This window comes from Bubalus bubalis, chromosome 22 (genome assembly GCF_019923935.1).
Source record: "Bubalus bubalis isolate 160015118507 breed Murrah chromosome 22, NDDB_SH_1, whole genome shotgun sequence".
Lineage (NCBI taxonomy): Eukaryota > Metazoa > Chordata > Mammalia > Artiodactyla > Bovidae > Bubalus > Bubalus bubalis.
The window spans coordinates 15,732,611-15,746,786 of record NC_059178.1 but is presented as its reverse complement, the minus strand read 5'-3'; the positions used below and the strand labels follow the sequence as shown (position 1 = coordinate 15,746,786).

General features: G+C 49.3%; 1 protein-coding gene across 2 annotated transcripts in view; it reads right to left on the bottom strand.

Annotated features, from left to right (window-relative positions):
* LOXHD1 (lipoxygenase homology PLAT domains 1) overlaps window positions 1–14,176 on the bottom strand; it is a 195,615-nt gene that overhangs the window by 156,238 nt on the left and 25,201 nt on the right. For both annotated transcript variants that reach the window (XM_025273259.3, XM_044934547.2), the window contains exon 5: window positions 128–226. In XM_025273259.3, the coding sequence (XP_025129044.3) occupies window positions 128–226 (99 nt within the window). The remainder of the gene's footprint in view (window positions 1–127; window positions 227–14,176) is intronic.

Below are 14,176 nucleotides of genomic sequence, written 5' to 3'. Positions count from 1 at the left end.
AGAAGAAGAGAAAGGCTTAAGAGAAGAGCCTAGAGGAGCCTGGAGTTGCCTTCCTCTGCCCGGAGGGTGGGAAACAGCCCACTTAAGAAGTTCTGGGAATGGCTTGAGAAGAGTTTAAATCTATTACCTGTGTCTCCATACTCTCCAAAGATATTGATGAAGACGTCAGCATCAGTCCCCGCACCAAGGACATCACCAGTGTACACTTTGACTTCATACTTGTTACCTGGAAATGAAGACAGAGAAAGTGTCAGCTCATTCAGGTCCTGAGGAGAGAAGAACAGAGGCCTCAAAGTAGCTACCACACCATCCACCCTTCTTTCCAGCAGCACATGAATTGTCTCCGCTACTGTCAGTAACTGAGCAAGACTCAAGTCACCTGACTTGGTTTCCAGAGGTCATAGCTGAACATTGCTGATCTGTGCATGCAGAGAACAAATCAGAGGTGGAGGGGACTTCTGTTTTCATCTACTAACTTGTTGCCTTGGGATGCATGAATCAACCCAGATGCAACCAACCCGCCAGCGTATCTCCCCTGGATACTGAAATGACTCCAGCTGGGCCTACTGCCTCTACACTATTTTTGCCAATCTGTTCTTTACACCACGTCACATCATAAAAATGCATTGGATAAAACTGGTTATGCAAATAAAAAACAAATTTATATATAAATTGTCAAGGCCATAACCAATGCAAAGACCAAAGGAACCAATAAGAGCCAGCAAATACACATTTTGACGTTACTTCATTTAAAGACCTATATCTGCTTCCTGTATCTTGCTCCATTTATTGAATAGAAATCTATTCTCTGTAACCCCAAAACACTTCAGTTTTGGCCATGGCCTCAAGAAGGGGTGGTGCTCAATGTAAACTTGACAACATGTTAAGCCATGCCCAAACCTTCCCAACCAGATCTTGCCTTAGAGTGGGGAGTGAAAGCCAGGAGTTGCTCTGTGCTGCAAAAGGGAGATTCCTCTAGATTTTCTTTGTGACTCAACAAGTCTAAGGGCTGAGGCAACTTTTCCTTATCTTTCCCCTTGCTGCCATAGCTTTCTATTTTTTACGTTCCAGAATCTTTTTTTAGATGTCTTATGCCCAATATATGGGTTTCCTAGTTGACACTAGTGTAAAGAACCCACCTGCCAATGCAGGAGACAAAAGAGACATGGGTTTGATCCCTGAGTTGGGAAGATCCCCTGAAGGAGGGCACAGAAACCCACTCCAACATTCTTGCCTGGAAAATCCCATGGACAGAGGAGCCTGGTAGGCTACAATCCATAGGGTTGCAAAGAGTCAGACATTACTGAAGCAACTTAGCACATACACACGAACATGCCTCGTATATGAAGCCAATAAAAGGTATTTAATTGAGGTCCAAATCCTAGCCCCTCTGCCTGCCTCCTCCCTAGACCTTCCTCAGTGTCTCGGGCCCCAGAGGTCTTTCTCCCTGTGCTCCTTGGCTCTGCCACGTGGTCGGTGTCAATAATTTCCCAGTTTCACCATCTCCTCCTTGTTTTGTTTGCTGTTTCCTGGAGGTGAGACTTCTAAGTTCCTCAAGAACTTAAAAGAGGACTGGGAGCAGGACTTCCTTGTCTCATATGGTTTTCTCTCACAGCCCTCAGCACAGGGCTGGGCACATATGAGAGTCTCACTGAGCATGTCAGGGACACTGGAGAAGACGGCAGAGGCGAGGGACGTGAGAGCAGCGAGGTCCTCTGCGCTCTGCAAGTCCACGATGCTTGACCAGGAGGGGCAGCCTCGCCGACTGCGGAGGGAAGCCAGGAGAACAGGGAGGCACCTCAGAGGGTGGGAAAGGCAACCAGGGCCACAAAGATGAGGCTGGGGAAGCAGGAGCCCACCAAGGGCTTAGGGAACACACATCCTCGTCCTGGGAAAGCCCAGGCAAGCAGAGAACCAGGGCCCAAGTGAAGGAACAGGGGCGACAAGCCAAGGGTCAGGGACCAATAGGCCAGAGAACGCTTCCAGGCCTTTCCAGGTGAGGCGACCAGCGGCCGATGCCCAGGTGTCAGGAAGCCAGATGAACAGGATGCAGGGGGAAGTCAATTCTGAAACAAAGCTAGACTGTCCTAAACTTTTTGGGACTTTCTGCAGCAGGACAAGGCCCTGGGCCCCCATGTATTGGCTGAATGGAGAGCCTATGGCCTTTGATCACACTGAGGAGGGGCCAAGAACTGCCTTTTATTTTTTATTTTTTTTTAATTTTATTTTATTTTTAAACTTTACAATATTGTATTGGTTTTGCCAAATATTGAAATGAATCCACCATAGGTATACATGTGTTCCCCATCCTGAACCCTCCTCCCTCCTCCCTCCCCATACCATCCCTCTGGGTCATCCCAGTGCACCAGCCCCAAGCATCCAGTATCGTGCATCGAACCTGGACTGGCGATTTGTTTCATACATGATATTCTACATGTTTCAATGCCATTCTCCCAAATCTTCCCACCCTCTCCCTCTCCCACAGAGTCCATAAGACTGTTCTATACATCAGTGTCTCTTTTGCTGTCTCGTATATAGGGTTGTTGTTACCATCTTTCTAAATTCCATATATATGCGTTAGTATACTGTATTGGTGTTTTTCTTTCTGGCTTACTTCACTCTGTATAATAGGCTCCAGTTTCATCCACCTCATTAGAACTGATTCAAATGTATTCTTTTTAATGGCTGAGTAATACTCCATTGTGTATATGTACCACTGCTTTCTTATCCATTCATCTGCTGATAGACATCTAGGTTGCTTCCATGTCCTGGCTATTATAAACAGTGCTGCGATGAACATTGGGGTACACGTGTCTCTTTCCCTTCTGATTTCCTCAGTGTGTATGCCCAGCAGTGGGATTGCTGGATCATAAGGCAAGGAACTGCCTTTTAAATCCATTCTTTAAAGGCCCCATAGACAGACAATGAAGTTTGTTTTATAACTGTTCTCTTTTCCCCATATTTCCTCTTCAGGCAGAACCCCATAGTATCTGATTAGCCATTTTCCAAGCAAAGTCCAGGGCCCAGCATCCATCCTGAGTTGTGATAAAAGTATAAAAGCAGGGCTTCATCCCCTCACAGGAGGCAAATGGCCAGCACAGTACAGCAAGGCTTCCTCCTAAGTGGTCGCATGGGAGCCCCCCAGCTTCCTGCAATCAGAGTTTCAACAAGCACAGACTTTCCATTCTGGTCACAGGTGGGTGTTTCAGCCAGGGGGAAAGGGGAAGAGCCAATAAAAACCCCTGCCCCAGAGGCCAAGGGAGCAAGGCTGCCTGGAGAAAGACAATGAGAAGAAAGGTGGAAAGAAGGGGCCGGAATGACCCAGCTTCTTGGGCATATAATACTAAACGTTCACACAGGCCTTGCAATTCACAAGGCACTTGCCTGTCCTTGTGATCCATGCAAGGGCCACATGAGGTGGGCAGGTAGTGAGAACATTCCGCCTGACAGATGAGGAAACAGGCTCGGAGAGCAAGGACACACAACTGCTAAATGTTGTCAGCAAGGCTCAAACCAGGTCTCTTGTCTCCAAATCCAGGGCTGCTTCCAGAATACTTGATGGGCTCTCATGCTCTTGACTAGGGGCTGGCAATATTTTTCTGTGAGTGCCTGATAGTAAATATTCTCGGCCTTGCACGCCTCTTGGTCTCTGTTGCAATTCCTCAGCTCTGCTGCTATAGCACCAAGCAGCGGCCCACAGTCCTACGTAAATGCTACATAAGCAAATGGGCCCAGCTGCATTCCAAGGAAATGTTATTTATGGACATGGACACTTGAACTTTGCAGAACTTTCCTGTGTCATGAAACACCCTTCTTGTTTTGATTTCCTCTCAATCCTCCAAATATGTAAATACCTTTCTAGGCATTTCCAGTCCACACAAAGACAGGCGACGGGCCAGGTGTGGCCATCCCCTGCTCTATGTCATCTTGTGCACCATCCTCTGTGTTTCTGGACAAAGGACTGCAGACCACTCTGCTCTCTGGGGCCCAGATGGGAGCAGTGCTACGTGGAGCAGAGGAGTCAGTTACTTACAGGATGATCATAGCGCATCCTCACCGCTAGCTTCCCTGGTGGCTCAGATGGTAAAGCGTCTGCTTGCAATTTGGGAGACCCGGGTTCAATCCCTGGGTGGGGAACATCCCCTGGAGAAGGAAATGGCAGCCCACTCCAGTACTCTTGCCTAGAAAATTCCATGGATGGAGGAGCCTGGCGGGCTACAGTCCATGGGGTCGAAAAGAGTCAGACACAACTGAGCAACTTGACTTTCACTTTCACCGCTAGCTAAACAGCTTAGGGCTTTGAAGGTTGGGGAATGACTGCCCTTTCTCTGTTGGGGTGGGGAGTGAAAAGGACCATGAACGGCGCTCCGTTTTCCCCGCCCCTTACAGTGCTGTGTGACTGGGCTGAAGCTGCCATTCCTTTGAGTCCGATTGAGAAGAGGGGCTAGTCTAATCTGGGGATTCCTGAAGGTGGGGATGATGGCAGGTCCAGTTCTGTAAACTTCGGCCATGTGCCTTTCAGCTCACTGCCTGGTTGTGAACGAGCAAGGAGCAGAGATGGGAAGAAAGGGGAAGGTCAAGTTGGAGGAGGAGCTGGCAAGCTGAGTTCATCGCTCTTCCTGAGCAAACATGGGAGAAATGGGGACTAAAGAGGGCCCGCCCCAGCCCTGGAGTTGGCCTATGGTTGACCTGTTTGGCATATTATCTGTTCTAAAATTCTCCCTAGAACTACTTCTCTCTGACCTTTCAGCAGGGTTACCATTAGCCCACACAGTGCCTGTGTGCAAATGAGATAAAGGGAGCCCTTCCTCAAGACACTTGACTGCCATCTGTTGGATAACTGTCATAATAAATGCATAAATCTACAGTCCCTGTGCTGTGAAAGGGATCTCCTTACACAGTCGCACTGGAGCCATGTACAGCCTGCACACCTGAAACCAGGTAGTAGCCTCTTTCCACCAAAGGTCAGCGTGAGCTCAAAGAGAACAGACTAATTGAAACATTGACCTGAACAATACACCATAGCTACAGATCAAGGTGCTGATCCCATGGTGCCTTCCAAAGCCCAACCACATTGAGCTGGGGTCTTGCACAGAGAATTTTATTTGTAGTTTAAAAGACAGATGGCTGCCTCAAGGTCACATCGTAGGGTCATCTGTGACCTTCCTGTCCTGCCCTGCCTGCCCAAGGGATACACAAGTCCAGCCTGGCCCTTGCCCTTTTTTCCCCTCTGCACCCCATCCTGGCAGAGGCACAAAGCTGCTCCTTCCAAACAGGAAATATGTGCCCTGCAGACCAGCCGGAAGCTGCCTGCGTGGGCTTCCAGAAAAGACAGGCACTGGCAGGCCCCAGCTGCCTCCTGCACCGCCGGGTGTGCCAGCCGCCCCCGCAGCCTCCCCGGCGTGCCGTCTGGAACAGTCAGCACACAGCAGTGATGGGACGCATCTCCCGAGAGCAATCCTGGGCGGCAGGAGGAGGAGGCACAGCCCTGAGGGGGCCGGAAGCCCCACATCCTGGTGCTGGGTGCACAGCTGAGCGGGTGAAGCTGCTCGTCATGTGCCCGACAGCGGAAGCCTAGCAAAAGACCCCATACTGAAGCCTCTGTCCTGCTTGCCAAGGAAGAGACCATCCCTTGCCCACATGGTTTGAGCCTTGGAGAAGCTCACGTGGTCCAGGCTTTCTCAGGAAGCAGAGAATCATGAATGAGCTGAGGATGAGCTAAGAGAATGAAGTTTTCGCCCATCCCCAGATCCTGTCTAATTAGAACGTGGCTTTATTTGTTCTCACAGGTGAGACTGGGGAGGAGAGTTGGAAGAGGGATGATTGGACTTGATGTTACCCCACTCCCAACCACATCTGCCAGCCTCACACCCTGACACCCAGCACTTCCGCTCACCCAGAGCCAGGATGCCAAGCCACAGAAGTGAGATTTCACAGGGGCTGTGTGGGAGCTGAAGATGGCAGGGGTTGGGGGAAGCTGCCTTGGGGGTGGGAGCCGAGGAAGAACATTCTCCCCTCTCCAGTTCAGTTCAGTTCAGTTCAGTCCAGTCACTCAGTCGTGTACGACTCTTTGCGACCCCATGAATCACAGCACGCCAGGCCTCCCTGTCCATCACCAACTCCCGGAGTTCACCCAGACTCACATCCATCGAGTCAGTGATGCCATCCAGCCATCTCATCCTCTGTCGTCCCCTTCTCCTCCTGCCCCCAATCCCTCCCAGCATCAGAGTCTTTTCCAATGAGTCAACTCTTCGCATGAGGTGGCCAAAGTACTGGAGTTTCAGCTTTAGCATCATTCCTTCCAAAGAAATCCCAGGGCTGATCTCCTTCGGAATGGACTGGTTGGATCTCCTTGCAGTCCAAGGGACTCTCAAGAGTCTTCTCCGGGAACACCCCTAACTACTCAAGCCCACATGGGTGTGGGGAGGATGTGGTCCACAGAACCCGAGGATGGGCAGCAAGGCTCCGCGCTGGGTCACGGCCACTGACCAGTGGATGGCCTCCCAAGCCCATTGACCCGAGTTCTCCTTCCCAATTCCTGACCCGACAGTTTCCTCTTTCTTCCTTCAGGTCCAGAGGCCAAAATTTCTCACCCAGATTCACCCTCTTCTTTAATCAGGACTGGAATATCTCTGCTTTCTATAGAGGGCCCTGACCCTCTCTGCCCTCACAGACACACCCACTAATCAAGAAATAAGAGTCTCCAGGGCTTGCTGAGAACCTAGCATGGGCCAGCACACCTATTACCTCGGGTAATCCTCACGATGGCTATTGTCACCATTCACTAATGAGGCGATCAGTGGAAGCAGGAGGCTGAGATACTTAATCAAGCTTTCACAGTTGGACAGGACTAAAGCCCAGATGTGGACTCAAGGGACCTGGACAAGAAGGCTCTCTCTTAGCTGTCATTCCACCCACCCTGCCCAGCCTAGCTTAAGCCCCAGACTCTCTGCCAAGGGCCCCCATCTCCGAGCCCTCAGTCCTGCACTCCAGAACTTCTGGGGTCTGTATCACTTTGTCGGCACTTCCCACGTGCTGGAACACAGGCCATGGGCTGAACCCAGCTGAGCCTGGTTACACACTGACACTGAAATATCACTCAATCATTAATAATCACTCCTGGGTGGTAATCAAGAAAAAGCGCTCTGCTCTTTTCATCCTCCCCAAGTAAATATACAACCTGTATATTTCCTAAGAAACTGTGATGTCAGCCTAAATGCTATGGGGTGTTTTTAACAGTATGGTATAGAGAAGGGTTTACTGCTCTGAATGCTCACCTCCCTCATTGCCAAGCCCCACAAAGCTACTTCCACAGACTCAGCCCCCCTCTCTGGCTGTCTGCAGAAGGTTCTTCCCTTCTACCCAAGTACTCAGCAACTGTTGTTCCATTTCTTCTCTTTCCAACCCAGATTCCACTCCACTGCCAGAGTTTATCCCCCACAGGGCTGGGAAGCCAACATGTCTCAGGTGCTGCTGGAGGTGAGGAATGTGTGTTAAAGACATCGTTCTGCAACTCCCTGGACCAACAATTCCATCCCTGTGCATAGCAACTAGTTAATGCTAGGAAATCCTTGTGTTCATAGACCACCTAAAAAGATGTCTATCACAGAACTGTTAGAATAATGAGAAACTGAGAACAACCTAAAAACATCCAAAATGAGGGATCTTTGGGAGTGAATTATAGTATTCACCCATTCATGGAATACCATGCAGCCGTTAAAAATAATGATTTAGAATATTAGCCAATGCTATTAACTGAAAAAAAAAGGTTATAAATTTGACCAAAATAAAATACCATTTTCATCAATATATAGTCTTTAATACATTCATGCACAAGAAAAGAATAGAAACGGAATTCACTAAAATGTTAACAGAGGTGTCTCTAAGGCTGTCTTACACAGTGATTAAGTTCAAGGCCATCTGGGTTCACTTTTGGCTCCATTACTTATAAGCAAATTACTTAACCTCTTTGTGCCTCTGTTTCCAGCATCCTCAAAATGGGAATATATTTCCAAAACATACAAAGAGCTTATATAGCTCACTATATACAGACACACACACACACACAAAACCACACATACATATATATAATGATATAGTTGCTAAGTTGTGTCCAACTCTTGCGACTCCATGGACTGTAGCCAGCCAGGCTCCTCTGTCCATGCACTTATCCAGACAAGAACTCTAGAGTGGGTTGTCATTTCCTTTTCCAGGTTGTCTTCCCAACCCAGGAATTGAACCTGGATCTCCTGCACTGCAGGCAGATTCTTTACCAATTAAGCTACGATGGAAGGCCATATAAATATATAGACAAAGAATTCAATCAAAAAATGGGCAGAAGACCTAAACAGACATTTCTCCAAAGAAGACATGCAGGCACATGAAGTCAATAGGCACATGAAGGATGCTCAACATTGCTAATTATTGAAGAAATGCAAATTAGAGCTACAATGAGGTATCACCTCATTCCAGTCAAAATGGTCATCATCAAAATGTCCACGTGTGCATGCTAAGTCACTTCAGTCATGTCTGACTCCTTGCAATCCTATGGACTTGGAGCCCACCAGGCTCCTCTGTCCATGGGATCCTCCAGGGAAGAATACTGAAGTAGGCTGCCATGTCCTCCTCCAGGGGATCTTCCCAACCCAGGGATCGAACCCACATCTCCTTCAGCTCCTGCATTGCAGGTGGATTCTTTACCACTAGTGCCACCTGGGAAGCCCCATCATCAAAAAAGTCTACAAATCACAAATGCTGGAGAGTGTGCATAGAGAAGGGAACCCTCTTGCCCTATTGATGGGAAGGTAAATTGGAATAGCCACTATGAAAAACTATGGAATTTCCTTTAAAAAGCCAAAAATAGTGTTACCATATGATCCAGCAATCTCACTCCTGGGCATATATCCAGAAAATACAAAAACTCTAATTTGAAAAGATACATGCCCCCCAATGTTCATAGCAGCACTATTTGCAGTAGCCAAGACGTAGAAGCAACCTAAATATCCATCAACAGATGAATGGATAATAAAGATGTGGTATATATCTAAAATGAAATATTACTCAGCCAGATAAAAAGAATGAAATAATGTCATTTACAGCAGCATGGATTAACCTAGAGATTATCATGTTAAGTGAAGACAGAGAAAGACAAATATCATATATCACTTATATGCAGAATCTGAAAAAATGATACAAATAAACTTAATTAAAAAACAGAAATGGACTTATAGGAAACAAATGGTTACCAAAGGGGAAAGGGGAGAAGAGATAAATTTGGAATTTGGGATAAACAGATGAACACACAACTATATATATAAAACAGATGAAAAACAAAGACCTACTATATAGCACAGGAAACTATATTCAATGTTTTGTAATAACCTATAACGGAAAAGGATCCAAAAAGCACTTGGATCTCTCGGCAGGGACCCAGCAGGAAACCATGGTGGCTGAAATGGACAGCCAGACCAGGGTCACGGCCCAGGCAATGACTGGATCATAAGTTCACAAGTTCACAGATACAGGATGCGGCTCCAAAAAGTATAGTTTCCAAATTACAAAGGTTATTACAAATACCTATTTGAGAATCAAAATAACCAAGCATGGGGCAAATATACAAGTCTATGCATTCCCCCAAAGGTTCAGGCTGCTTGGTTGAAAGAGAGTGTGGCTGGCAGTGGTCCCTGGGAAACTGAGGCCACAGTGAAGCTGTGAATTTGAGGGTCTACCCCCGGCTTTGTGAATGAGACACTGTGCCATTAGGACCCATCAGCTCCTAAAGTGCCCTCATTCTGTTTGAAAACCTGGTGAATCCCTTCTCACCTATGAAGTCGCAGCTTGAGCACCATCACCTCCTCTATGAACCCTCCTGGCTCCCCCTTCCTCGATGCTTCCTTGGGCCTGGGGCATCCCCCTCCCTAGACCATTCTATCTCTTTGTACTGTGGCCATTTACTGGCCTGACTCTCCTCCCTCTAGACTCTAAGCTCCTAGAGAAAAGCCCTTACATATTTACCCTGAGTCTAGGATCTGGTGCAGAGAAGATTCCCAATGAATTTCCACTGCCCACTGAATCACTGAATGACACTGGAGGAGATGAGCTGGCATCCTGTCCCCAGGGATCTGGCTCTGCCTGTAGTTACACTGTGACCACGAGCAGGTGGCTCAGCTTCGCTGGGCTTCCGTTCTCCTCTCTATAATACGGAGGAGGGTAGATAAGGTCCTTTTTGGCCCCAAATTATCTGAGACTCTTCACTGGGGCCTCATTCAAAGCACTTTTCTTCTTCCCACTCTTTCCGGAGATGATTTCCTGCAATGCTAGGAGGCAGCAGATGGGGTGGGTGGGAAGCTGCTGTGAAGTTCACAGGAAGAGAGGGCTGCAGGGATGGCCCTGCCCTCCCCACCCGGAAGCCCTCAAGGCTGTGTGTCCCGAGGCCCAGGATCACCTCCATAGGGTTTCAAGGAACCATGACTCCTATGCTGCAGCCCCAGCAAATAGAGCTAGGGGACCCTGAGTAACACTTGAGCTGGGTTAAGGGGGAAGAGGGTTGGGAAGAGCAGTGCTCCCTGCAGGTTTTGGCTGCAGTCAAGGTCATGAGCCTATACACAGCACCCTAGATGAGCCTGTCGGATTCTAGAGGAGATTCAGGCACTTCATGGCTCCAAAGTCCTTTCTGAGCTTGAGAGGCCAGAATCTTGAGTCTGTGCATCTCAGAGTCAGAACAAGCTTAGACGTGGAGGAAGATGCACAGGGAGAAACGGCTTTGTAACAATAGCAACAACCAGGTTGGCCTGGTTGACTGAGCATTTATTCTATGCTCTACACTGCACTGGAGAAGGAAATGGCAACCCAGTCTGGTATTCTTGCCTGGAGAATGCCGTGGACCAGAGGAGCCTGGCTAGCTATAATCCATGGGGTCGCAAAGAGCTGGACACTCACTCACTCACTGCCCTAAGTCCTTTAATGTTCATTCCCCCAGTTAACTAGCTCAACCACTTCCTGAAGTGGGAATTCACATTATCCCCATTTTACAGAAGAGGAAATAGAGGTACAGAGCTTAAGGCATCTGTTCATGCTTAGAGAGGCAGAGTCAGGTTTGACCACAGACAGTGGAAGTCCAGAGATAGAGCCTGTGATGGGGAGACTGGCATGGGCAGAATAGAAGGTCAGGGGAGGGGCATGAAATGAGGAAGAAGTATCTGCTGCAGAAGGGAGGGGCCAAAAGTCAATCTCCTCCTGCTGCTGTAGAGGAAGGCTAGCCCTGGGCCATCCGTCTCTGTTGGGTTGTGAAGGGAAACCCTCCTCTAGTTCTGAAAAGGTGCTTCTCAGGTGGCTCATTGGTAACTAATCCATCTGCCAAGCAGGAGATGCAGGTTCAGTCCCTGAGTCTGGAAGATCCCATGGAGGAGGAAATGGCAGGCTACAGTCCATGGGGGTCTCAACCCACTCCAGTATTCTTGCCTGGGAAATGGCAACAGACAGAGGAGCCTGGTAGGCCACAGTCCATGGGGTCGCAAAAGAGTCGGACACAAGTTAGCAGCTAAACAACGACAGTCCTAAAAAAACCCAAGAGGCCACCTAATGCCCCCACTAGGGAGAGGAGCTGAGCTCTGGCCCAAGCCCCATGACTGCCGAGGGCAGAGCCAGAGTGAGAACTCAGGTGCGCAGCCCCGTATGCTTTCTGATCCAGAGAGCTGCATGTTAACATTAGTGACTTGACTACTGTATGATAGCGTCCACTAGAATCTGGGAGTAGGTTAGGGCATCGGGTTTATTGGCAGAGCTCTCATGACGGGTGTGTTTTGCATCAATCACCCAGGCTGCTTGCATTTGCTCCTGCACCATGTGGTTCTCCGGCTGGTCTGGAATCCACTGCAGGTCAGCATGACTGCCATATGCCCCTAAGACGTTAATCATGATCCCTTTTTTTGTCCTGTCCCTTCTTCAAAGGTGCCCTGGGCACTGTGCCCCACACTGTCTTGCCAAGACCAGGTGTGCACTTGGAGCTGTGTGATAATTACTGTGAAGCCCGGCATGAGCTGGAAATTACAACCCCGTTACCTGATGAAATGGGCTTTCCCGATAGCTCAGCAGGTAAAGAATCTGCCTGCAATGCAGGAGACACAGAAGATGTGGGGCTTGATCCCTGGGTCGGGAAGATCCCCTGGAGGAGGAAATGGCAACCCACTCCAGTATCCTGGTCTGAAAAATCCCATGGACAGAAAAGCCTGAAGGGCTATAGTCCAAAAGGGTCACAAAGAGTCAGACACGACTGAGCACAAGCTTGATCTAACCTGATGAAATAACCAGGAGTGGAAACAGTGATTGTGCCAGACAAACATGGCACCATTTCTACCCAGTCCCCAGCTCTGGGCAGCTTTGGGCTCCCAGCACTGCACTTGCTGTCCCATTTGGTATAGGGGGAAAAAAGCAAGTCCTTGCTCCAGACTGGAAATGGGAGACTGTCTTCGATCCTCTCTGTCGCCTGCCTGTTCCAGCCCACCTGCCCAAGCTGTCGTTCCTCCTGTGGGCTCCTTTTCTTCCAACAACCAGCCCCTCAGTCTCTTTGAAGCACAGCACAGAACGGGTTGCAGTCATATTTATTATTATTCCACCAAAGACTAAATGGTCCTTAGAAGAAGGCTTGTCCCTAACGAACCGGCCCCAGCTGGGAGCAAGGGTGGGCCCTTCTGAAGGCAGGGGTCCTGTCAGCTGTCAGCGAGGCCTGGGTCTGAAACCCTGATGCACTGTTGGGCCTGGGCTCTACCAGCCCCAGGGTGCGTGCAGCCCCCAGACCAGCTGGAACTCAGATCCTGGCTTCAGAGGCTTGTCTCACTGCCAAGCTGGCAAGCTCTCCTAATGTGATGTGGGCTCGGTACTGATTTAAGCCATGTGATCAACTCGGTGCTTTGCAAGGTGGGAGGGTTTGTGGGTTGGCACCAGGATGGGGACAATTGCTTGGCCAGAAGGCAGGAAATGACATCATATTGGCAGTGAGAAAGCTATGTCTGCTCTAAACAGGTCATACCCGCGCTTCCCTACTGGTGACAGCCCTCAGCCCACGCTCCTTCAAGACCCAGCACTGTGTCACTCCAACTCTACTCCATCATGTCCTGCCTTGTCCACCTCTGTGTCCCCACCCTCAATCTTTCAATGCTGCCCCCATCCCAGCTCCAGCCTCAGGGATGCACCTTGAGCCTCCCTGGGGCCAGAAAGACATGGGCAGGCCTGTGTTCTCAGCCTGTGTAAGTCTGTAGTATGTTTATCAACTGCATTTGGGCACTGTGCCCCATGAGTGTCACACCAAAAATGACATCAAGGTTGGCAAGTGGGGGGTGCACAGACTCCTGGAGCCATTTGAGAGAGAGACGCTTAGCTAGCAGAGTAAAGCCAGAGCTAGCAGAGGAAGCCAGAGTCACAGGGGACCTCTGATAAGATGAGCAGGCAGCCCAGAGGACAAGTAACCTGCCCGAGGTGCACCGTTCCTGAGGTCAAGCCTAGCAGCCAGCTCTCTGCCCCCCGGTAGAGCTCTTTGCACTCGTCTGTGCTGCTGGTCTTCATGAGCACGTGTGTCTGCACACCTGAGCCCGTGTCCTACTGACCTTCACTCCGGCCCCTAAGTCCCAGGACCAAGTGTGCAGGGACAAGTGAAAGTGCTACCCTCAGAGAAACCCAAGCTGAGCTGGAGAGACCAGATTGACACATATTAAGTGCTTAGAGTCCAAAGAGGTAAAGAGAGTCTCTGAGATATGCTGTTTCTCAGCCATGTATCCAAGGGCTACACCCCAGCCCCAGTAGCCACGGTGGTTCCTTCTGCTATTTGGCCAGGATGTATCTGAATCTCTGGAAACAGGTAGAAGTTCTTTCCTCTCTCCCCATAAGATTCTTTGCTTATTGTTTAGTCACTAAGTTGTGTCTGACTCTTTTGCAACCCTTTGGACTGTAGCCCACCAGGATCCTCTGTCCATGGGATTTCCCAGGCAAGACTAGTGGAGTAGGTTGCCATTTCTTCTCCAGGGGATCTTTCAGACCCAGGGATTGAGCCCGGATCTCCTGCTTGGCAGGCAGAATTCTTTACCACTGAGCCACCTGGGAAGCCCATAGGATTCCCTATACATCCCCTAACTGCTGATGGAGTGCCGGGACCCCACTGAGAATCATTGCACTACAGTGGAAG